Source organism: Lepisosteus oculatus, chromosome 12 (genome assembly GCF_040954835.1).
Source record: "Lepisosteus oculatus isolate fLepOcu1 chromosome 12, fLepOcu1.hap2, whole genome shotgun sequence".
Taxonomy (NCBI): Eukaryota; Metazoa; Chordata; class Actinopteri; order Semionotiformes; family Lepisosteidae; genus Lepisosteus; species Lepisosteus oculatus.
In genome coordinates, this window is record NC_090707.1 from 5,051,293 (window position 1) to 5,078,234 (window position 26,942).

General features: G+C 40.9%; 1 protein-coding gene across 1 annotated transcript in view; it reads right to left on the reverse strand.

Annotated features, from left to right (window-relative positions):
- itgb5 (integrin, beta 5) overlaps positions 1–26,942 on the reverse strand; it is a 39,857-nt gene that overhangs the window by 11,407 nt on the left and 1,508 nt on the right. Inside the window, exons 3-10 of the mRNA XM_006636254.3 lie at positions 25,611–25,818; positions 24,893–25,142; positions 22,662–22,830; positions 21,167–21,328; positions 20,554–20,649; positions 20,229–20,318; positions 18,440–18,574; positions 11,903–12,332 (exon numbers count right to left, since the gene is read on the reverse strand). Of these exons, the coding sequence (XP_006636317.3) occupies positions 11,903–12,332; positions 18,440–18,574; positions 20,229–20,318; positions 20,554–20,649; positions 21,167–21,328; positions 22,662–22,830; positions 24,893–25,142; positions 25,611–25,818 (1,540 nt within the window). The remainder of the gene's footprint in view (positions 1–11,902; positions 12,333–18,439; positions 18,575–20,228; positions 20,319–20,553; positions 20,650–21,166; positions 21,329–22,661; positions 22,831–24,892; positions 25,143–25,610; positions 25,819–26,942) is intronic.

A 26,942-nucleotide genomic window follows, 5' to 3' on the forward strand; every position in this document is an offset into this window, starting at 1 on the left:
GGTCAACAGCCTGCCAGCCACTGTGGACACAACAATCAGAGAACCCAGACAAAGCAGTCACCCTCATCACACCAGGAGGCCTTTGTCCTGAGCTAGCACTGTACTTTGTTGGCCAACAGCTGGAATGACTGGATAAGTGATGCAAAAAGAAGAAACTGACAAACACGATTCACATTGCTCAGATTACTATACTGAGCCTGAGGTGTTAGGTAATTGAATGCTACATGCAGTTGAACTTAATGAAAGGCTGCATGTTTTTTTTTTTAAACCTAGAAACTTGAAGTTCAATTTCCTTCACATTTATAAATAAGAATAGCATTTTCTAGATTATAGAACAGCTAAAAGTTGGAGGTTTGCAGGATAAAAAAATTAAACTGAAACATCTCATGACATGCCAAATAATCAATTTTAATAAAAAAAGTGAACAATACTGCAATTTACCTACAATATACATGTTAAATGAATTAAATCATTACTAAAGCCACAAACTGCAAACCACTGTTCTGTAAAGAGCAAGCAAAGCATTTATCTTAAGTTCTCCTTGTAATAATTGGTTGCACTGGTTAACCGTCTGTTGTGAAAATACCATCACAGATCAACAGTGTATCATTATATGTGTAACTAGATGTATGATTCAGATGCTGAGGTTCAATCCTCTAAATAGAGTTTGTTCACATAATTATTTCTGTTGTTCCATTCAAATGAAGTAGAAGAGAACTGAAATTCCACAGCCTCCGGGTTGTTTTGAGCTGACAGTCTAAGCAGAAGTCATAGTGGAGGGCTGTGGCTTTAGCGCTCAGCAGTAACTTAAAAATAGCCAAATTTGTGGACGCACAAATAATTTGCTTCTCTATAAAACCTGTTATTTAAGCTGCTAAGAAACTTGCTTAGCAAAGGCATTTCATACAGTATGCCTGCAGGCCACAAAAGCTCTTTTCTGAGCGCACCACAGCTGCTCAGGAAACAGCGCGACTCCACGACAGACATACTACTAGTGTTTTATCTAAGGCAACCACTCAGATCCAAGCAACTGGGCTTTACGAAGCTGCACTGCAATGAACAGACCAGCCGCACTGCAAACTAACGTTTCAGAAATGCCCGAACACTTAGACAATCATTTATGTTTTTGCTATTGTTGGTTAATATAACAAAGACCTTTTGCTTTGTTCAGGCGTCAGTTGAAGACTTCTAAGATGACGTGAAACGTCAGGTTTATTTCAGAAATCTTTAACGATTCCTGTTTAATCACACAAAACACAAAACAGTGTCGCACTGAAAAGGACAAAAAGGAAATACAAGTCGGGGACCAGAATTTGCTGGTAGGCTTTTCTTCCAGCCAGCGAGACTAGAGTAAGTGGAGTATCTGTTCAGAGTTTTATTTCTTTTGAAAGATTTCTCACTTAAATGCAGCTACTAATCCTTCTTTTATGATTTGGGTTCATGCCCGAGATGTGGGATTAAGACACAAAACAGAATGTTCCTTTGTGATTTCATCACAAAGGCAAAATCCTTTTTTTATTTGGAGCTGTGGTCCAAAAAAGCTGAAAACAGCTGGGGAGGACAGTAGGGGAATTCAAGCTATCATCCTTGAAAGTATTCCATTATTTTGACCCAGAAAACATTTATAATTCAATATAAATTGACAAAGTGACAGCAAGATGCTACAAGTCACTCATCCTTCCCACTTAATAGCTAATCAATGACTGCCACGAAACTGGTCCACTTTCACAAAGCTGAGTATTTTCAGAAACAACAATTACTAAAGGAAGCATTGCAAATCTTGTCAAATTTAAATTTTTACAAAGAAAAATCTGCCCAATTGTGAGGCATCATTATTAGAATAAGGTTTAAGCCTCTACGCAATCAAGCATTCAGGTTTTATTTCTGTGGTGTTAGTTAGCTATGTGCTGACAGAGGCCAGGACCTTCACAAAAGTCTGTTTAATATTGGCAAGTGAAAAGCCTTTCAACTGGCCTACAAGGCACCCTGTGTTTGCTACTTAAAAAAAAAACTGATATGAAAACGTTTTGATACATTGTATCTTGTCAAAAGCTGCATGTTATCGTGCCCACTGTAAAACAAATGAAAACCAAGCAAAGCTGATGGAAACATACTGCGAAAATAAGACATTTAAATTGCAAGGAATTCACTCTACCCCTAGATGATCTTGAAGCTGACAATGGTGAAGTCATACCAGCTGTGAAACGTGACAACTCTTGACCTTCAAGCGCTCCAGGCACCTTGTGCATATTAGACAGTACACACTCCCAGGAGAAATGGCAACATTTAACAATTTCACTCTTGCAATATTACACACTAATGAAAAGGCATCTAATTTCAGTAGATACCAAACAAATTGCTTCCATATGCTGACAGAATCCAACAACCCTCGTATTTTAGAGTACATATCAACTGCTGGATTGCGTAAAATTGCCAAGAGCTACCAGATTTTTTAAGGGCCTATGTGTCTATAGTTTTCTGGCCTCTTTCCCCAATTTATTTTCTTGTCAGGCAGTGCTTTATCTTTCTGCCCTCCTTTTCTTTGATTAGTGGGACCAAATAGTTTCCAAAGCATGGTAAAATATTTAAAACACTGCAATTACACGTATTAACAAAGAAGTCAACTGATGGTTATTAGCATCCATGCTGGGAAAAGTTACTTTTAATGCAGTTCAGCTCAAAATACTTCAATCATCCACAAGAGGGGCAATTTAACAAAATCCATTACAGAGTCATGTTGGGGAGTACAAAATTAAAGAGAGATTGGGGGAATATAACTTACAAGGTCATCAGTGCATATTGATCACTAGGAAAGATGTGCATAGTAACTGGTTTCAAATCTTTAAAGTGTTTTATGCATTCTGTGGGTGCATGAGAAAACCGATCCCAATTTGGAACCCCAACACACACACTGAATGCAATCTTAAGCTGTCTTTTTTAGAGATGTGTTTTGTCACCAAAACACATCTCTATAAAAACCAATGTTTTATGAAAATGAAGCTTTATTATTTCTTCCTTCTTTTAGGTGGTTCTTGATTTGTGTATGTATACAGTAAATGCAAAATACTTTTTAATTATCTGGGAGCAATGCTAGTTATGATAATTTACAGTACACCCCATAATTCTAAACCATCGCTTTTTAATAACAAGGCAATACTGGCACCTTTTAGCCTGACCAAGATGCTTAATGTCTGTGGTAGCCCACCAGCTTTGACACAATGCAAAGAGCACTTTAAAATGGAAAAGTTCTGTGTAGCAGGGCTTTTTAAAAATTGTTCTCTATAATGATATTGCAGAGAAAGAATACACACTGCTATAATATTAAAATAACCCTCCGAGATTCAAATGGCAAAGAAAGGGCTTTTGTGTGGAAAACAACATTTGACTAATCACACGCTCCTTTTATTTCAGGGCAAACCTCGCCTGTTAGGCGCCAGCCTCACGTGTACAGAGCAGCGATCTCGGCAAGGTGGAGCCTAGACAGAGATGACTCACGCGCAGCCCTACCAGTCACAAACCCTGTCCCCCATCAAAGCAGATGGCAGCACAGTCTTTAGAGGCCATGAGCTCGACTCGACAGTGGAGCCGAAATCTGCCTGGCCCACGCCCTCGCTTAAACAGTATGTGTTCCACAGAGCAGCCATTGAAAAGCAAGCGGTAGGCTGAAACGGGGGAATGGCAATCTCGTAGAAATCGGTTTTAAACTAGTGCACAGACGTTTGAGAAAGCCAGTCCGGTTGAAGCACGTTGGAGATTAGGAGGGAGATGTGTCAGCAGGGTTTCGTTCCAATTCATAAGAGCATAAGACAGGTCACAAATGATAGAGGGCCATATGGCCCACCCAGCCCTGCTGGTAGCTGGTAATTAACTGATCCCAGGATCCCATCCAGCTATTTCTTGAAGGAAGCAATGGGGTCACATTCAACAACATGACTGGGTAGTTTGCTCTATAACCCTAGAACCCAGTGTGGAAACAAGTGTCACCTATTCTCAGTCTTAAACGCATTTCCACTTGTGTCCTCTGGTTCACGTCTCACCATCTGTTCTGAAGAAAACTGCTGGGTTGACTTTGTTAATGCCTTAAAGGGTTTCATCCAGTCATTATTCAAAAGTGCCTTCTGTCTCATTTGGGTTCATTTCACCTCCTTCCAAGTTCATGAACTAAAATAGGCCCTTAATGTAGAACTGCATGCTTCAAAACTAGATTCAGATACTTCTTTACAGAGCTGTGAGGTGTTTCCAATTGTGAGACCCCTGATCCTTGTTCCATTGCTCAGAATGTAATGATCCCCCGAGTTTAACCTTCTCTATAGACCTTAGAATTATATGCACTGAATCATTCCTCCTTAGTTCAAGACTGAAGAGAATGATTTAGTTCCCATAACCTGTCTATATACAGCACTCCTTTCTGAGATCAGGAATTACTCTTATTCTATGTCATCCTTTCTGTGCCAAAGGTTATCAAAACTGAGTACTATTCAAAGCAAGATCAGACAGGTGCATTGCAAAGTTTAAGCACAGCTTCCCTGGATTTAAATTCCACACTTTTTGCTCCATACTCAATCATTCTGTTTGCTTGACTTATTGATTTTCACCATTGTCTTGATGAAGATATAGAAGAAACAACAAATGCCTAAACTTTTTAGTGTCCAACTTCCTGCAATTCCAAAACTCCCCTGTGGTGTGTCCCCCTACTGTCAGCATTGATCACTTTGTACTTAACTATGAAAATCTATTTCCATATCTACCCAATGGAACATTTTGCAGTCTCTTAATTTCCTACATGAAATTGTTCTGGTTTGCCACTCTCCCTGTTTTTGCATTAAATGCAAATTTAGTTTTCTAACTACATCAAAATCTACATGTAAATTATCAACATACACCAGGAAGCCCAGTGGCCCCAAATAGAACCCTGCAGCACACCACTATCCTCCTCTGCCCACTCGTGAATGTGCCTTTCAAGGTGATGCAGCATTTCCTGTTCATTAACAAGATCACAATCCACGTACTAGATTACCTTAGACACAGATTTATTTTGGTGAGTTAATAGACTCTTCTGTACAACAGAAGTAACTAGAATAAAAGAACATGAAAAACACTTTAAACTTAATTGATATAAACAGGTGGGAGCCGGTTCACCAGTGCGAAAACACCAAACCAGACATTAGTACAGAATAGTATACCTTTGACAGGCCTAATTATAGACATGGTGATGTGAATTAACTTTACGAGAGTCTGTTCCCAAGCAAATGCCAGCACCCCACTGTTTTGCCAATTTCAAACTATGAGATGTGCTCAGATCAACTTGTATTTTTGTTCCAAGGACAAATTCCAGCCCTTTTCCAAATTTTTCATCTGAGTTTATTTCACCACCTTCCAAACAATGCAATTAAATTTCAGTCATGGAGTAAAATAGGTCCTTTACATCAAAATGCTTTTGTTTCATTGCATGCTTCAAGACATGACGACAAAGGATTAAGAAACTCATTTATTCAAGTAGACCGGCATTTTGATTAAACATGCCTGAGACGATGAAACAGATTAGAGAGATTGATTACAAACCTGTCCTGACCGGATGCCTTAAGAGACATTTCTAAATTGATGTTGAAATGTTTCTCCAGTTTAATCCCGTAAAAATCAAAATTGTTAAGGTGCCTTACTTTACCTGGGAGCACTTTACTCTTAAAGCTTGCATACAAGAAGAAACCCTTCTAACACTGAAACAACACTTTACTCCATAACGTCTGTTAGATTTTGACTTGAACGACTTGCCCACCTACTGCATCCTCCAGATTTCCAGGGCACAATTAACCGTTACGTTTTGGCAAAAGGGTCATATTTCGAGTAACAGAGCTGTTCTTCCTTATGGGTCCAGAGTAATAGACTCAATAGTCCTATTTACTATATATATATTGTCCTATATGAAGGCTAAAAGGCAGGACAGCCCAGGATTCTGGAAGCTCTGGACTAGCATTGACATTTTGGCACATCTCTTTTGCATAATGTTCAACATTCTTCTGATACTTAAGAGAAATTCCATTCTGCATCCCACACGCAGAGGAAACCCAACATGTGCCCTAGTCCACACACTGTCACTGTGCATCAGTCATTTTTTTTTTCCATCAGGTCATTTTTACCACATAATTACAATAATGTAGTTCAATGACATTAATAAAAGGAATGCACATTTCTAAATCATGTAAACAATTTTTATATTTTTTTCCTAATCTTACGCTATTTAGAATTTTTTAGAAACTTTTTCCTAGTAGCTGGTTTAATACAACAGTCACATGGATTCTTTTATCTAGTTTGACTGAACATAGCTGGAAGGGACTGTCCCTTAAAATTAGTTTTCTAACAGCCAAGCACAGCCATGTCCTGGGATTACATAAACTAATAAATACCCCGTCACTGAAACTGAACATCACAGCAAGAACTGGAACTCAAAGCACAACAGAAAAGGGGAAAAAAATAAAAATGGAGGATGAAAAGATAACCTAACCAAAATTACAGTTTTTACTGTACTTATGGTGGCACAAAATACCTCAAAATGTACGGTACTGATCCTAAAATGAAGCTACAATGGACTTTGGTTAGTTTACACTGTAGTTTTATATTTTTATATATTTTTTTGCAATTGCCAGTTTTACAACATTATTGCTCTATTTATTAATGTACTATTAAAATGTTTAAGACTTCTGCTGTATTACAATCTCCAAAACATACAGCATATACAAGACTGGAAAAATTTGTGACAAGTACTACAACAAGTACATTATTGTAACCTGTAATCTGTGCACCACTCTAAATGGATCATTTGGCTTCTTTATCCAGACCAATTGAACAGCATTGTTTAGTAACATGCTTTAATAATGGGGATCTGGAAAAAAACAGTTAACACAGGCTGTAAAACAAAGAATAGGGCTAAAACATCAGCAGACCCAAGTTAATAAAGAATGAAATCTGCACCATCTACAAATCAATAGCAGCACTGTGTTCAAGGTAGAAAGATGAAATCAAAAGATTTTCCAAAGAGCTCAGCTCAATCCGTGACTAAGCCTCCCCTCTGGGTGCCTCCCATACTGTACTGTATACAGTATGTCGAGCTTTGATTTGCATGGCAGGTACATTTTCAGATTGTGACTTCTAATCCCAGAGGGCAACTGGCAAAGGTAACTTGTCTGGGACTGCCTAGTAATTTCAGAGCTGTAAGGAAAAAAGAATGTTCATTAGCGTTTACCTGGGACACATTCTGCTACGCCCAGCTGCGTTTAATCAGCACCTGGGAAGTCTGCCTTTATTCTCCATAAGCTGTTAAATACCCTGGTTTACCCCAACACAGAGAAGCTAGGTGTCAGAAAGACGACTGGTGTTTTGATCCTTGGCATTTGTCTGCTTCAGGAACTAAAAGAAAGGGACCCCTACCGAGACAGCAGAAGACTGAAGGCTGCTCTGCCTCGCTACTTAAGCCGGGGATACTGTGTTCAAAAGAACTGCAAAGTTGTACGATTAACAGTTGAAAGGAGTCCGAATTTTATGCTTATTTAAAACCTTGCTTTATAAATATAGGCAGAAATGCCACAGAGAGAGAGAAACAAAGTAATGAGAGAGAAAAGTTCCCACAACCCAAAGAGTTTCTTTGAAATCAATACAAACCATGCTGGCTGGTACACACACACACACACATGTTCCTCAGTATAATTTAAATACACTCTATCTGCAGAAAAACAGCAGAGGGATACTTCAATTTTATGGGGGTAGAATATTAAATTCCACTATAACAGGCTTTTGTTTTAAATAACCATTAACTTTTATATACAGACCTTAAACCAAAATAGCTGCTTTAAGACAGACATACCAGTGAAACTGGAAACTGTAAATTGGACAATCAAAAAGAGCATGTGTGTTATATTTAGCTCATGCACAATATATACTGTTAACATTACCCTACAAGTAACACACCCATCTTAAGACACCCAATTTCATCAGCTGAAATGATCAAGACTTTGAAATTACTGTAACATGCTTTCACATTTTCCGATGTGAAGCAATTTAAACTTCAAATGGATTATAGGAAAAACAGTTTTAACAACCTCTCTGTGGGATCCTTTAACTTCTAAGGCATGGTACAATAGGGTGAAATTATAAAAATAAGGAAACGCATTTATTTTAATTGAACGCAGTATACTTTTCACTGTTTTTGAGGGGTTCTAACAATTATGGTTTTGTATTAAATGAGAATAAAAATTACCACTTGGTGTTTAGTGTCTGATCACTGTTAGCTGTTTTTAACTTGGAATTGCACCTTTGAAATGTAAAATCAAAGGAAAGACTGTGCAGTTCTACTGTACCTTCTATCTACAGATGATCAGATGATCCCAGACCTCTGCCAGCGAAGAGGTGCAGAGACATGATGGTAACAAGACAGAAATAGAATAGCTCTCTCACATTTGCCTGTTAAACTGCCTGACCCCCCCCTTAACATGTCTGACCTGGATGTTTTAGTGGATAGTCTCCAGGAAGCCTAAAGGCTGATGCTCTTAAACCCCCTCGAGAGGCTTCTAACTTCAGAGCTGAGATCTGAGCTCACTGGCTGATGAGCAAGGCCTCATCGAAGTAACTATCTGAACACGAATTCAGGGATTAACAGGGAGGCACTGTGTAAAAACACTAACATAACTATCAGATGCCTCAGGGACACAGTCTAGAAAGCCTAGTCATGTGTGTGTATGATTTCTTTTGTGCTGAACTGAATGCTACAGCATGCAACAGCCAAGCCAACCAAGACAATTTGTAGGTCAGATACAAGATAAATGGAAAAAAGAAAACTCTCAGTCTTCTAACAATGTGCTAGATGACTTTCAAAGGCCATATGATCTAAAACTGCCAGGCATTAAATTGTGCTCTTTCTTCTTACTAATGTACCATTTAAAAAAAAAACACATCAGGACAAAACCACAAATATAACCAAAACTCTAAAACCTGAATAAAAAAAATTATCACGCTGCACGAAATAAAAAAGCCAACTTGCTAAATCAGTGACAAATCTTTCTGTAAAGAAAAGGGAAACTCTGCTTTTATATACTTTAAGAAGCACCAATCTTCCTCTTTAAATTACATGCACTTAAGGAGATTACAAAAATTAACTGTCCAGTACCCACAAGTAATGCTTAGACTAACTGCTTGTCCACACACTCTGTAACCTGTTTAAAAATGGCTCCACATTTAATTTCCATTTGCACTTCAGCTGAGCTTGTTATAAGCAAGTGCGTATACAGACAAGCCTTCCTCTGAAACAGAGAATAGTTCAGATGAAACTGTATGTCCTCTTCCTTACTATATATACCCACTATTGACTAAACAAATTAGTACAATTCTTGTTTTAGTACAATAATACTTAATCACAGCTAACAATTACTTAAATTCATAGGCATGCATCATCAGAATTGTTGTAGCAGGCAAAAGGTCCAGATATATTGTCAGCAACTAATCATTCTTGTAAAAGCAGCACTTAAAACAAGCAGGCTGGAACGGGACGGATTTTAATCTTTACAGTAATTTGTGGATGGCAAAATTAGGAATGCACCACAAGAAGAACATGCCAGTTATGTTAAACACCTTTTCCTTAAAGGCCTTAAAAGGTTACTATCTGAACGGCACTCCATTAACAAACCTGACAGCTGGCTTTCATTGAGCACACAGCAGCCAGTGGTATCCCTATCGTTACTACAGTACCTCTGCTATTGCCCTAGTGACCCAGCAATCCAATCAGACTGACACAGTCCAGAAAGCTCTTAGCATTGCTATAGCTGAATCCTGAGTACCTTCAGAGTCTCACTGTCTAGCAACCCCACCGATCCGATTTATCAGAAATGATGACACATACTTCAGATGCTTAGCCTTAGCACTCTTCCCCGGCGTTATGTTTGCAGAAAGAAATCCAGCCCTGATTTCAGTAACTCATCCGGGCAGACAATGTAGCAATGCTTTTCAGGTTAACATGTATTGTGTTTTTAATAAGGGACGTGTTGTCAAGAGCCTGTAGTTGCTGTGAATGTTAGTTGGCTCCTGGTGAATCGCAATGCTTCGTCTTAGCCGTCACAGGCCTGGAGGGAGCTCCCAGAAGACACGTATACATGTCTGCATCACCAGCAAAAGCTGGCTATGACATGCTGATACAGGCTGCATTCTCTCCTAAACACTGAGCGGTTGCATTACAGATTGCAAACAACATAGGTGGAAAACTTTATAAAATGATTTTTAAGGAATCAAGGATACGCACCACATAAAAGCTGAGAACATGCTTACATAGCTGCAGTGTAGTTAATGTTCAATTTTAGTTCCTTTGTCCACTCAAGAAAAAAAATGTCCCCCCCAAAAAACTAAGAAAGCTGTAGATTAACACAAGTGCCCTCAGCCAGAGGCAGGACAGTTTATACTGTACATACATTGTTTCGATTAATAAAAAGGAGAACGCAGTTGGACACCAAATCGGTGATTTAGAAGCTTGACCGACTCATCACAAAACGTGACAATGTTCTGAGAACGGAAGGAAGGAGAAAAGGAGGACGGAACAGGCTGCGGACTGAACTGTTAAGATTTAATTGCCAATCATGAGCATCTCCACAGAAAACCGTACTGGCACAAGGCTGCCAAGCATATTGTTTGTGCTTTGTCCTTCTGTAACTGCCGAGTCAACAGAACACACTGCACTGGTGGAAATAAACCCGCACACTGTATGCAGAACAAACAAAGCTGTACTGTGCTTTATGAAATAGCAGCAGGGTCAGAGTGCCAATAGGCATCCAGCCACCAGCCCGGGCTCAGATCACAGCAGGCAGGCAACCTACCTGACAGCCTGCCCTGCTTCACGCACATATGGGAATACTGAGAGCACACCACCCAGGGACAGACTATCCTTCTGTGCTGAACAGCCCCTTGTAAACCCAATACACTTGGGCAATATACAGGGCATGGGTGTTAATCCACTGTCTAAAACATCAACCTGAAAAGTATCTTATATGACATTAGAGACATTATGTGACTTCAAAGATTATACTATATGACTAGGCAGAAGAATTAAGGGCACCTTCAAATTTGCATGAACACACAATTATTTAAGAAATCACATTAAAATTCTAAACAAATTCTAGAAACAGGTGAGAACCGTGATATATTATACACTTCTTATCAAAATCTGGCCACTGGATACCTTTAATTAAAACATGATATCTAGTTAGGCAGCAGAGTTCTTTTAGTCTTTAATATAATTCCTAGGAAACCCTTCATCAGTCAAAACAAATGTTAAGACAAAAAGTTAAACTGGCCTCGAAAAGTTAGATTTGTTAAACCACATGTTTTTCTTGGGTGGGATTCAAAGTATGAACTACACTTACACTACAAATAAAAGTGGTTTTCAAAAGCAGTTAAAGCTTTAAATTAAACAATTTATCAATGATAAAAAAACTGCTAACATAGGATTTAAAGGAAGGCTCGAAGGTTAAGAAATTAGTCATGTGACACAGAGAAGGAAACAAGTCCCAAATACACACCTACCACAGGAATGCACCGAGTTACCAGAAGCACCAAGTCCAGTCATCTCCACCGCACCTGCAGGAACTTTTAATAGCATCCAGAAAAGAAAAACTTCGAAGAGAAATCACACCTTGGCTACATCCTTACAGATCCTATTACACTGCTGAACACGATCTGTGGTCCTACTTTAAAAAACGGGATTCCTAACTTAATATTTTCGCTGATCTTCGTTTAAATATTCCGAGCCCAAATCCAGGAAAGACACACTGCACTGCCCATGCACTTGAGCGCAGGATTGGGTCTATTAAGAGTGTTCACGTACGTCGAGACTTGAAAGCAACACCTGCACAGCGGTTCAGCCTCTCACCTGAGCAAAGTATGCCTTTGTGCCGGGCGCAGGAGAAGTCATCACACTCGCAGAAGGTGCCATAGATCTTCCCAAAGGCGCTGTTGTAGCAGAGGCACTGGTTGCAGCTACATTCTCCCCTGCCGCTGCAGATCTGCTTCCCCTTGGCTTCTCGGCACATGGTCTGGTGCAGGTGAGCCGCCCCCCCCTCCTGGCACTCGCACTGCGCCCCCAGGTACCCGGGCTCGCACCTGCAGGTGCCGCACGCGTAGGTGCCGGCGCCGCTGCACCTGCTGCTGTTGGTCTCCGTGAGGCCCGTGCAGCCACAGGAGCAGCTGTAGTCCACGGTCAGCTCCAGCGTGTCCTTGAAGCCCACGGGCTTGATGGTGAACCTCCGCTGGGCCTCCGCGGCAGGGCAGCCTCGCGCGTCCACCGTCACGTTGAAAGACACCTGGCGACGCACGGACACGGACACGGTCAGCTGGAGAGCTCCTGACCCGCTCGATACTCATCCTTGATTTAGCACAAAGGCAGCTCTGAGGGATGCCGGGCTTGGATCACACGGTCCCGACTTCTTTCTCACATACACTTTCAGAACCGGGAGAGCAGAGGCTCTTTTAAAATGCGCATGCCTATGTCTAGGGATCCCAGTGCTTCTGTTAAAACAGATGTAAAAAACACTGAGAAAGACGACTGCTTAAAGACCGCAAGGAAAGTTAATTTCACAACTAATTAATTTCTAACTTCGTTATTTAGAAAGGGAGGCATTTTCACGTTTGTTTCATAACAGCTTACCACAAATTAATAGCTCCATACATATTTTGCCAAAAATCCTCACGGCTGCAAAATACACGGCATACAAAAGTTGCCTTCACAAATTCATAAAAATATCTACCATCTGGTTGCAATTACACATTGCAATTCCAGACAATCTTCAAAATAACAAACGTGAATTCAGTCTAAACCACTATCCTGAGCTGCTATAATTAGCATTTGATATTTCCTACATAAACAGCTCAGGCTTTCAAAGCCGAAAAGCAATGATTAGGCACAAATATATATGTATGTCTTTATTATTTCTGCAAAAAGCCTGGCTACTCTCCCCCTTAAAGAAGCTAATTCAGCAGCTGAAAAATAAGAGGGATATAAAAAAAATTACTATATATATATTACTATGTACTGTATACTGTATGCATTGTACCTTCGTCACTACCAGTGAATTAATCAAGTGCTCATTTTAGGTAGACTTGGTTATATGGTACACAACTACAGTACATGTGTTAAGAGGAGTTGTGAGAATAGACATCATTAAGGTTTTAAAGAATGACATTTCATCAGTTGAGGATTCCAAGGCTTAATCTCTATAGTATTCCATACCTTGAACTCTATTATTTTACATTTTGTATTGTTTCAGTGTTGCATCACAAAGAACCAGAAATGGATAATTATAACTTAGGGTATATTTCAATAATTATTTCAAATGTACCCTAAACTGAAAACAGAGCAATTTTCCATATCTCCTTAAGCGGTATGTAAGCCTTTAACCATGGGAAATGTTAAATTCTCCTAAGCACACTGCAAGAAAACGGCCTTATCAAATGTTTTTTTTATGATCCCCACGTCTTTCCTGAAACATCCCTTAGGAAGCTTCAGAGGATCATCACATTCATAACAGACCTAGAAAACTTAACTCCAATATAATAGTGGAAATTGAACATTCCGCTGTAAATTAGAAAGAAAATAACAGCTGTTGTTCCAACTTCCCTTTCAAATAAGATCAGGTAATCCTACAAGTTTCTAGAAGGACCCCCCAGGGACGAGAGTGATCTGGAAAGCACATACCGAGCTCCGGATGTCTCAATGCATTATGAAGCAAAATACGTGACCCATCTTTAAAGTTGAGCTTCAAGTCTTTGAACTGACAGCCACACTAGGCACTGAAGTGGTGCAGTATTGATATTGGCAGCTCTCTGCATCAGACATGTCCATTTTAGATTTCGGAAATAGAATTAAGAAACCGCTTCTGACACAATGCTTATTGTCTCTTCTGCATGGCACAATTCTGTCCTCTAAACAGAAGAGGACAGAAATGATAGAAACTGGCTGGGATTTTTTTCCCCAGTAATGAAGAATTATGGGTGACAATTAAGGACATAAGGTATGCTTAAGTAGAATTCCACATTTGTATTGGTTGTATACAAGTTATTGCAATAAAACTCAACTTTTAATGCTTTAGTGTACTTAATCAGAATTAAAGTCGGCTCAAATCACTTGATTTTAAGTGATAAACATTTTGCCAACTTAAATGTACACAATTTTATTAAAGAGATCTTTACTAGGTTTGGAAAAAAGTTTACCTAATGATGGTATTTTTTCTGAAAAAATATTTACCAAACCTTAAACCTTTGCAGCAGCAATATTAATTTCAAAAGGTGAAAAACATCTTAACTTACTGTGTTCTTCAGCTCACACACACACACATATTACATCACCAGCCTGCATCCACAGATATTTAGGCAAGTTACATGATACTTGATGGAAAGACTCGTCCCAATGGATAATATATACAAACAGAAAAAGTAAAAGAACATGACTGAAATGTGCACCGCCATTAACTAAGCCCAGGTCACAAGAGGCCTAATGTCAATGGGCGAAAGAGATTACCCTTTTAATCCTGCAACTTGGCAACAAAGGAATGTTTCAATGTTAAATTCTTAACAAGGTAGTGACAGAATTGGATTGAGAAACCATGTGAGCCATACTGCAGCCAGTTTAAAACGGTACGCTCAGCCCTTGTTGGAGAGGAAGGGAGGCCCAAGCCATCAGGCTAGGGAGGAAGTGACCTGCAGCTGGCTCTGGCAGGGCCACCTCCAGAGAGCACAATACAGGGCAGTGCCTTCGACTGGACTGCAGACATGTGGTCCAGGGTGCGAGAACCGCCCAGCTCTGCGATTAAGGCCTCAAGAAATCAACTCTTGCCTGGGCCAGCATAATCACAGGCCGAAGTTTTGATGCAGATTCAGATTACTGAAGCACGAATTGCATTTTGAGCCTTTGGAGTTTTTTTACTTTTCCCACTTGAGACATGAGAGCTGTAGGACGGTTTCAGATTATTTTTTTAATCATCTCTAGAGGCTAGAAAATGTGTTTCGGGGCCAGGAAACCCTAAGCTGCCAGACGAAGAATGCTTTGCTCGGACAATTCTGCAAAACGACAGCATCTTTTCAGTCTGTACAGCAGACATTTAAAATAGCTCTTAGATACCAATTTAAAGACGGATAACATGTTTGGGTGAGAAAGGTTTTGCGAATAAAAAAAAAACGGAGTCTTATTTTATGTCGCATTTGCTTAGAAGCATGTTTTTTCTCCTTTTCTTCAAAACAATGAAGCCTCAGTTCATGTCAATTCTCCTTACTAAGACAACACAGCAAGACTGTTCTATTTCTCTCGGGCTAAACCTAGGTTTCAGCCAACTGTTATCCTATTTAGCACATGTAAAGGCTAGATTGACACAGACACCATGTGATTTATTTTTCTCCCTTTTCTGGGCAGGACAAAAGCTGCCAGGAGAAAGATGGGTTTAGCTGATCCATTTAGGTCTCCACACCAATCTTATCCCACTACGAAAGCAGCAATGAGACTGGAAAGGGTTTCAAAAGGTCATGTCCATGCTATTTTGTTTTTGAATGCAGTGGTTCCTAAACACACCAGCACAGACGGAGGACAATTTTAAAACCGCAAATACGCAAGAAAGATGAAAACACACACACCTTAAAACAGTACAACAGGGGTCCCCCACCTAGAATTTAGCAAAACAATAGTCAAAGCAAATGTACAAAACATGGCTTTAGGTTTATTAACTGATATGGCAAAAGAAAATGTAATTAAACACCTACTTGGAAAAGTAAAAATATAGAGTACTAATAGTGAAAAGTATTTTCTCTACCATTGTGATTTGGGTCACTTTTTACTCCCTACTGCCCTTGAAACCCTCACAATGACATTCATGGTAAATCAATTTATCAGTCAGTGGTGCGATTATTCTAATTTAAATTACAGACCCAACAGATGAATGATTCTTGTCTACCATTTACCATGAAAGAATAAGCAAACAGATGAAGAGAAGCCTGTACTTTACACGATGCTCTGGAACGAAAAGCACCACATTAACACGATTTGTCATTACTTTGTCCATTATAAGAATACTTTCCATGCCCTAACACATTAAAAATAATCCTAATAAAAAATGCCAGACAACACATTTGATTATGGGAGACTGGAATATAAAATGAGTCTAAACAACTCACGGCCATGGAAAACAGCAGCCTAGAGGCACAGCTTCATGGAGACAGGCTGGATTTGTGTGGTTTCTTTTTGAGGACATAACATCTTGGGACTCAAGGACAGAAGGCTTCAGCCCTGTTCACTGGGGAACCTGATGTTTTCCCATCCGTGGGAGCACAGTGGAAACAGATGGAAAACTATTTCAAGTAAAATAAAAGCAAGGACAGACAAGAGCACAGCAACCGTGCAGTCTTCCCTCCTTCACCTTGGAAACAAGGTCCATAGGTACTGGAACCCTTCCCTATCATCCATACCTGGGAGCCAGGGATAATGAGCTACCCTACTGTGATGCTGCTGGAGTCTTTTAACAAAGCTCCCACTTTACCTCTAGGGCAAATCAATGTTCGGTCACCCTCTGTGGTCATAAAACTCTGGATAAAGGCCGAAAAAGACGAGGCAGCAGGGATAAGCGATTGAAACGGGGTTTCCTGCAGGGTGCAGTTCAGTGACCCAGGACAGCCTCGGAGCTGAAACCCCGCACGTCAGGACGGAGAGGAGCACGTGCAGGCGGTTCAGGCATCCGATAAGGATCCCCCACCGGGAGGCTTCCGTTGCCGCCTGCTCCACAGAGGTCATGTGGTCATCCCGGGAAACGCTGGAGAGGTCTCATCTCCCGGCTGGCCTGGGAGTCCCGCGGGGCGCTCTGGAACGCGTTACAGCGAAACGGTTCACGCAGCCTTCCCCAGCACCCTGCCGCGCGACTTGACCAGGGGACGCGGCACAGCCGAAACAGGGGGGACAAACTAAGAGCACTGCGAGCTAATTATTTGTTATCTGTACATAAAAGAGGAAACACAAAGCAAATAGGGTAGAAGACCCGGATGGCTAACACCATTTCTCATCTTTTTACACAATTTGTGCTTTACGGGTACAACGCCCATTACAAAGGAGACCATTTCGTATTTGCAGAGACGGGACTTTGCAAGGAATTTACTAGGGACAGGTGACCTGTGGAAGTCAGCAGGCCGATGACCGAAGCCCACACTCTTCCGCTGGCCTTCGCACGGAGGAATTCACTAGGGACAGGTGTCCTTCGCATGGAGGAATTCACTAGGGACAGGTGTCCTTCGCACTGAGCCAATCTTGTGCCCAGGTGGGCACATGGCAGCAGGATTAAGGAATGAGTGAACACACACACAAGTTTCTGGACACTACTTAGCCCTTTTGTAAATGGGGAAGATGTGGACTGGTACCAACTAAAAATAAAATTCTCCTTTTTTAGATGTGAAGATCAGAGCAATGTAAAGAATTAACCATTTAAGTATATCTATGGACAACAAAGCAGCAACAAAATTAGTTTAGAAAAAAAACTAAGAAAACTAAACTGACAACTGGTAAACATTAAGAACCGTCCACATGGATTGTGAAACAGTCCTACCACCACTTCTTTCCTGGCAGGCAGCCCATAAATTCCATACGATCATCACATCGCCCAGGGGAGTGTTAGTCCAAATGGCTTATTCAGCAGTTATTAAGATTTCGGTTTGGTGTGCGTGTATTTTCAAGATGTCCTCCTGGCTCTGGCAGCTCTGATTTAATTAAACAGGAACCAAACACTTTAGAGAACAGAAGGATTGTAATGCGTCTTTTGATGACGCTGCCAAGACACTGCTATGATTTACTCAGCTATTTTGAGTACTTCAGCTCGTGCATGAGCTGATGAATTACACAAGGCTTCATCTGCATCGGTTTCAGCCACCACTAAAGGCAGGAGTCAAAAAGAAATCAGTTCAGAAACATGTCGTATAAGAAAGCATTAGCAGGATAATCCCAATGACCATGCTTACACAGCTATGTTATTAGGAAATGCTCGTGGGGGGGGGGGCTGTAAATTATTCTCTGAGCGCTCTGGGACATTGTGGCAATGCTGCAGGAACAGCAGCAGTGTGGTCTAGTGGAGAGCAGAAAGGCAAAAGGCAAACCAACAGACCAGCGAGACTCAACCACTGAAGCACACAGGGCGGACTGACACCGTCCCGCAGTGAATACAGCAAGACTGCTCTACCTTGATTCTCCTGAAAGAGTTCACAATGGTTACGGAGAAAGGATTTCTAACCTAAACTGAAGGCACCGCACTAAAACCCGTCCCAAAACGTTTGCCGAAATCATTCGTGAAAAATTGACACTAAAACACTGTCTCGGTTAAAACCTGTTCTGTTGATGAGTTCTGAGTCGTTTGCAACTTTAAAAAAAAAACAATCCAGCTGCACTTACTGTGTCTCCAATCTTGAGGTCAGCACATTTCCGGAGGCCGGGCAAGGGCTGGCCATCCTGACAGGTCGCAGTGAACGCCAGACTGATGTCTTCTGGGTGATCCCAGACGGTCAGCTCCACTTTCGACCGGATGTTCTGGAAAGGAAAAGATCTATTCACACTCTGCTAGCTAGAGGAATAAAAGCCTGCTTTTGCCATGTGTGCATAATCACAATAGTATGAGCATTGAGCACATGTTTTAAAGCAGAATACAGTATCTAAGTTTTACACCTGTCTTTCACTCATAAAAACACAACAGAGCAGATGGGAACAATGGAGCGATTTAAGGGAAAAAGCTATCACAATCATATTCCACGGCACTAAAAGTGTACTACGTGCTAACAGCTCTGCAAGGTGATTTTAATTATTCAATTTTCAGACTGGGGAGCAATTAAATCACACAAGCGAAGATAAGCATTTAAAGCTTTGAATTCTTCTCAAATCCCACAAATAATTGGCCTGCTGGTTAATGTTTTACAAGAGTTCAGAAGTAAAATGAGACTTATACAAATACACCTATAGAAGGGGGGTCCGTCATAGTTCTAGTCTGAATCCTTTCAAAAGCTTGATAAAAACCATGATTGAAAGGTCCACTGTTTAGCTCCAAAACAAAAGACTGTCTCATATTTCCTAACAAAAGAAATGTAGTTTGAAGTGAAAACATGCACAGGGTTTTGATCCAAAACCTGAGATCAACTCCCAGTCCCAGTGTTGATCTCTTGAACCCAGTTAGAAAGTTCTCTACTGGACATTCATTTTTCTTGATGGGGGATTTAATTGAAACACAGACCAGTTTTTTGCACACCTTTCCTGTGTTGACCCTTTGTAGAAGTTTACAATTTAAGTCTTACGTCATGTGAAGTAGGGTAGCAATCTACTGTACGGCAATGAAACACGGCAACATACAGGGCAATTATGCTATGGGTTTAATTGGAAATCTCCAGAGCAAAACATAAGTGTAAAACTTCCTTCCTGTACAGATCTCCAACAGAAACACTCGGCATTCCAAAGCATTCCATTTTAAAGACGGCAAAAACAGTAAAAGAGAATTTAAATAAACAGCATAGCCGCCAAGATAAACCTGCCTTGCACTTTCAATTTTAATTCAAAAGCACAGATTCAAGTTTCAGAGCAAAACTGTACAATGTTTGAACAGATGCACATTTATGCCTAGTTCCCTGTGTTTTGTGGTTTAAATCCCAAGTTCATCACAGGAATGTAAGAAAGTTAAGCGGCAATTGGAGTCCAAAAAATATTATTTAAAATATATTTATATTATTAGCAAAATCAATACAAAGCATAAATCAGAAGATGCCAGAAAAATGAAAATTCAACTTAACACTCTTTTAGACACAGCTGACCAAAGCTTTTTTATGCTTTTGTTTTACAGGGAAAGAGAGAAGAAAAAGACAGCCTAGCCTTTTGAGGACAAAGCCTTCAGTCAACACCCATCGCCCGACCCACAAAGCACACTCCCTCTCTCACCCTGGCAAATGCCCACAAAACACTGGCTCTGTCCTTCACATGCACAGCCAGAACAGCCTGTGGCAAATTCAGCCCCAATTCCCACAGAGAAAGCTGGTATCTTATCAAATAGTGTAAAAGAAACAACTACTGCCTGTTCTTTGTTCACTTCATTTTTGTCAAAGTAGCAACATTCCACATTCCAAGTCTGGTGAGATTCTCATGTCCACCCCAGCCAGCAATACAAAGAAGGTCATATTTACATTCCTGGGAGAGCGGTACTTACATTGTAAGCATTAATGATCAGTTGTATAATGTTCTTTGAGTCCATGTCGAGGATTTCAACAGTTGTACCTGGTATCAGTGCAGTGAAATTCTAAAAATATGAAGATATAGGTGATATTTAAGTTAATATCTACAACAAAGAGACACTGTTACACATGCAGAAAAAACACCATTAACAAGTACATAACCTAAAATGCTCATTTAAAAAGGAAACAAAAGGAAAAAGAGCCTTGTAATAAAGCAGGTTTCCGTTTTAAACCGGACAGCATCTTTCCGTCCTCTTTTGGCCAACACAACAGAATGGCTGCTACAAACAAACATCTTACCTTGTAAATCACATATAGCCTCTTTGTCACAGCGAAGATGAGATAGATGTTGTTTTCTGCCAGCTTTTCTCCCAGGAGTGCAAGAGATGGATAATCCTAAAAATCAAATGGATCTCTGAGTTGGCAAAAAATACCGACACCCTTCCCCACTGAATCTGTGGAGTCAGCAAAATTCCTGTCAAGAACTCTGAAGAGGAGGATCTCGTGACCCTGCATATCCCTTGTTTAATCTCTCTCTGGAGTCCCTGGTCTTTCATTTCTCCCTAACATTAACCCAGTCATTAGGAAGCATGTTCTGGCAATGCTTTGTATTTGTACAGAACAGCATTTGGACATTCATCTTGAGAAGCCTGCACACTGTGAAGCCCTGTGCACCACTGACAATGAGCAGCTGAAACCTTCGTCGGCTAAAGGCAAATAAAATCCTTTCCAGGTCAGATACCCCCTCAGAAACGTCTAATTTGCATTAAAGGATGCCTTTTAACCGAAGAAAAAAAGTTTGCTCCTTTTTCTAGGTCGGTGCTCAGTAAACTGCAGTCAATTGCCGGGCCCCTTACAGTACACCAGGCCCACTCGCAGACTAGCACGGACAACGGAAAGGGACGTTTCCTACCATCTTTGTGGAGGCACTGTACTCGTTCTTTTCATTCAGGTGGCACTGCCCGTCGTGGGGCTGCACCAGTCCGCCCAGCCGGCCATCCAGAGCGAGGTGAGGAACGTCATCCGTGGCAAAGACCAGCAAGTGGAAAGCTTCCTTCCTCCAGCCAATCTTTTCCTGTGGGAGTGACAGCACAGGCAGGGTTACTTTTTTCTTGATGGCTGGTTTCCTGCACGCTCCAGCAGTCTCAGAAATTATCAGCACAAGCCGCGCAACGACTTTAACCAATGCATCATCCTGGGTAAGCTGGAGGAGGTTTGGAGTTCATAAGCATGCTACTGTTTGAAATACGACATGCATCCCTTACTTTTACGAGATTCAGGATGAGTAAGCAAAACTGAAAAGAATAATCAAGCAAAAACTGATCATAATCACTATCCAGAAAGGTTTTGTATTTATCCATGTGACACTTTTGTCATGCTTCTTAAAATGGATAAAAATAAAGGGATTTTCCAAAAAACATATGGACAGCTACAAGAAGATCATACAGACACCAAACTTGCCTCAAACAGGGGAAATCAGTCTGTAATGCAGACACTTTTATACACTGCAAACGCGCACACACAGAACTAGAGACAGTTGTTTTGTTTTTTTCCATAAGGTGGGATGTTTCTAAATCTCAGACATGCTTACATAGGTTAGAAACTGAATGCTAAATACAGATTGTTTCAGAGTCCACTGCAATACATTTAAATTGTATTTGAAAAGCTAAGGGTGGAAAAGCAAATTGCTGCTTTTACATACTTAGCTGTGGAAGGGTTAAATATATTTTTTATTAAGCAATGGCTTTTATACATATTTCTCTGATAAAAATGTCTAATACAAGTTTCTCTGTCAGCAATTTCTGTGCTTATCACACTTACAAAAAAAACAGATGTTCCACTGCATGTAACTAAGTGTTCTGGTATATTGTACTCAGATATTATCACTAGTTCTGCTGATGTCTGACTCCCTTAATGGCCACTGACTAGTATAGTTTATTGTAGTTATAAAATCACACTTAACCTTTAAAAAACAAAACAAATTCCAGCTTGCCCATAGTCGATAATATATCAAGCTTTTTTTAACGTCAAGTGCTTGTACTGTAAAAAAAACTTTTGTTCAAAATAATATTTACCCAATTGTATCTGTCATGTCTCTTGTGCAAAAATCAGCCATAACAATTAAAGTTTGCCTTGTCAGTTGGCAAATGAATCATTTTGATCAAAACTGACTGATTAGCAAACTGCATCCTGTTATCAGAGCATGTGACATTGTGATCTGTCTTGCTCAGTTTCAGTTTGCTTTGAAGGAAAACTGAAACTTCAGCTACTTTGCTAAAAAACTGAAATTTTCCAGGACCAAATTTGCCTGCCTGTTTCCGATATAATTCACTTAGTTCACCGTGTTTTTTTTTCCCCAATCCCACTATGCCATGGGGTAGCACTCGGAGAATCGGAGGCTGGGTCACCTTGCACACAGCAGCCTGCAGAATGGCATCGAAGCCTCCCTCCGGCGCGTCGCGGTTCCGAGAAACCACCTGTTTCTTGACCTCCTCGTTGAACCTGTTCACTTTGTCGGTCAGGGAGAGGAGGTGGCGGAAACCGAAGGAAGGAACACAGTTCGGAAACAGCTTGTACCTGTCAAGAGACCAGAACAAAGCCCATAGGTGCCTCTTGCATTCACCATTTCGTTTCATACATCGGTGTTTCCTTGTACTACATTCAGGCCTCCCTGACATCCAGAACATCACTTATATAATACAACATTACGCATCTCAGAAAGCAGATAAAGGCTCCCAAACCATGCTGAGTGAACCAGCTGTCTGCTCCACTATTACTATCACTCATTGGCACTGGTAATCATTACACTCTCAAGCACAGGGACAAGGGCATAACCTATTTGAGCAACGAGGCGTGACAAGAGCAGGTTAGCACAGAATCATTTCACCTCCAGGGCAAGTCTGCTGAAGGACTCCTTTTCATATCTTTCAATTCAGTTATTTGACCCTCCTATTCTTGCATATTTTACCCAAGGGAAAATTTAAAAGTTCAGGGCGTAAAAGACAGTCATGTTCAAGACTTTTTAAAAACCTCTGATTCCTCTGTACCCTCCTCACAGAAAATCAGAAAATAAGTGAAGAGGGCAGCACTGACAACGTAATTACCATGAAGAATCTGCAACCTTCTAAAAAGCAAAATAAATCAAATAATACTGTCATCTAATACAACAGATATGGATTTAAGCAATGCATATCTTTTAAACATGTTCAAACAAAAATGCTTTGAAGCGTAGCTTGTGTGGTTATTTTAAACAACTACTATTCTGATCTGATACAATAAATTATAATGAAACTTGTTAACCCACAAGTTTAATTTTAACTTTAATGTTAAAACTGTGTTTAATTTACACTTTTAACTTAGAAAACTCATAATAAAAGGTCTGCATTGATACATTATCATGAAAGCAATCTACCTGGAAATACAGACAAATGTCAGGTCAGTTTTAATTTAATCAAGTTTTAATTATATTATTTCATTAATCCTGAGTGATGTGAACAAGAGACTAAGAAATTTGCTCAAAAATAAACCCCATTTTATATAAACCAAACGCTTTAGTCTTACAGCACCAGGTACTTTTTTTACACAAAGAGTTACAGGGATGTGCTGACTCAGTCATCTGATGCCCCATGCTCTTTCAAGAAACCATGCTGATAAACAAATATTCAGGAGGCGGACGAATTTCCAATTTCACCCCCTTCCATTCTCCTACACAAATCTCAAAGCCCCACTTCGTACTTCTTTCTACCTCCCTTCCCTCCACTCATCTTCACCCTTGCAACAGCTCCCTGGCTCATTCCTCATGAAGAGAGGGGGGTTCTGTCAGTCTTGTCCTCACTGGGGGGCTGCTGTTCTCTCAGCCAGACCAGAGCTACACCAAATACTCCTTCAACATGTTTCATCATTAGATGGGATTAATTAGGATTTGGCAGAACTACCTGAACAGCTGGATAAAATCCTCAGATCAATTAGTGAAACACAAAGAACCAAATCAGGCTAAATGGGCTGAATGGCTCCATCTTTTTTGCAATTTTATTTTTTGATGCAACACTCCCAATTCCACAGTATAAACATATCCCACTATTCATACTGAAACACAAGCTCCAAAACAGAACAATGCAGAAGTTCTCAGGCCTCACATTTTGTACTTTTTTTCTTTTCTAAAGGAGGAAACTGAAAAGAGGACGTTTTGAAATGTCTTGTTTCTAAAGGAACGAAAGTACAAAAACAGCAGCTTCTACTTTAACGACGCATCGCCAATGAGGGAGAACCACCTTCTCCATTCAGAAGAGTCAGAACCTCAGAAACAATCACTTGAAAACAACAAGACTGCAGTGTGAATCTTCTACAGCTCTTACATAAGCACAAAACTAGAATGTTGAAAACAAAACAAGGTCTCAAGCTATCAGAAAGACTGTCTTATTTATAGATTTGGCTTTATACTTCTATCCAAATCAACTTAAATACCTAAAACGTATAAATGAGACCAAGCTTAACTGGACCAATCTGAGTGAACTACCTCACTCGGAGTTGTTTTATTTACAGTCTCCCTGTTGTGATCCCAGACAACTGCCCTGATTAACTCTGAGCTCCACGGCCAGGAAGCTATGTGTTTCACTGGTTAAAGCAGTGACTCGCTTACCCATTGCATGGGTTGTCCTGGTATTTGGGCGCTGTGTAGGAGAAGGGAGAAATATTTTTATCTACAAAAGATCCAAATCCCAGGCGAAAGTTGCTGGTGAGCTTTTTCATCTCCTCTGCCAGTTTGGTCCCCAGGTTGCGGATGTTGTCCAAGTCGTCCTTCATGGAGAGAGAGAGGTCCATCAAGTAGTACAAGTCCACTGGGTAGTCCTCCACCTGACGCACCTGCACCTCCAGGGACACCTGGTCACCTGCCAGAAGAGAAGGTGAAGACCTGCCCTCACACTCAGGCTTCCTAATCCAACACAAGGAATCCCCCATGCTTTCTTCCACGGAGGCCTGTTCATTTTTTACTGACCTCTACCCCCACAGCCATGCCTTCTGTAATAATCAGTCACTAATGGCCCACATACAAAATATTCCACAGTTCATAAAGTATTATTGCTCTCCTAAGCTCACACTTCCGTTACTGAAAATGCTTTGTGAGGTCCATTAGGACTGGAACAAACCTGACCCTACAGCCGAGACCCTGGCTTTCTTCAAGAAACAGCTGGATGAGATCCTGGATTAACCACCCTCTTCGCTGAGATTTTTGCCAAGGGTGTCTCAGCACACCGCGTCTTTATTCTTCGTTTCAGTTTATCATGAGTGACTGAGTCACTAATAGCAGCCTTTGAAAGCTGAAAAAGACACAGGCAGGCCCGGGCCCGGCGTCTTACCAGGCCGCAGGTTCAGGGCTATCTTCTGCGGCATTATCTGAATGACATCATACTGGGTGGGTCCGGAGCCTTTGGAACTTAAGGGCTTGTTCTGCAGGACCATCATGCTGCTCCTGGGACTCTCGATGAAGCCCCTCCCGCAGCCCCTCCCCAGCAGGTTCTGGCTGAAGTCGCAGCGGGACGCGACCGTCATCGCCCTCCCGAATTCCTGTCGAGAAAGACGACACCAGGAGGGTAGCAGCCCTGCGCCGACCGGGTGCTGTGATAAGAGACGCAACAGGGACAGTGACCAGGCCGACGGAGAGAGACTGGAAAGCTCATGGGGGGCCCTTGAGGAAAGTGCAGCACTGAGGCACAGCTCAACTGTGAATCACCCCCGTTCTCTTGAATCTCCACGTACAAGGATATTGTCTCTGCAGACAAAAAGCCAGCGACACTTTGTGTTTATTTTTTTTGTCATGATAGCACTGGGACCCTTTGAATGTTTTAATTGAAAGTAAGCGCGTAGCAGTCACAACATGGAGAAATGCGTTTACCATTCTGCAACAGAAATAGTTCACAAACCCATTCCTGAAATTACTGGTATTTTCCAGTTTATTTGTACACTGTATTAAATAAAACAAAAGTATTTTTCGGCATAAATAGTTGCTTCCACCATTTCCTGAACTGCTTAATTGAGATTTCAGGTGCTTTATAAAGCAGAAACAAAAACGTTTGGGACAGTTAGCTATTAGCTTCTTCTTGCGGAAGAAGACTGGTGGGCACGAGAAAACTGATAAACTAACTGCACACAAGCCATCGCTCTTCGAGTGATGCCTACTACTTCAAATATGTGAAATAATTTATTTAAGGAATTTCACTAACTTAATACTGAGATATCTGTCAGCAGAGAACGACTACTGCTGCACAGGCTCTGCATAGTCCAGGCTCACAGGCGCACTTCACAAGTTAACATGAAAGGTACCCCGAACAACAGCAACAAGCAACAAGCAACAAGCAACGAGCAACAAGCAACAAGCGGGAAACACCAATACCACGTGTTTCACCGCCGCCTGCGGCTTCCGTAGAAGAGTTTCCTAGGGTGAATAAGTTGGGTCAAGATAATATCAAAACCACTACGTAAAACTGGAACACGGGTCTGAAATATCCACAAGAACACAGTACAGAAATATATTTAACTCGAGTAGCATTATTCAAAAATATACTTTCACGTCAGGGCATCGGTCTAAATGAACGTGAACAGGACCGATTCAAAACAAAATATCCAAATTGACAGAACTTTGCCAGTAATTATACGCGTTTGCAGACTGACGTATGAGAAATATGTACAAG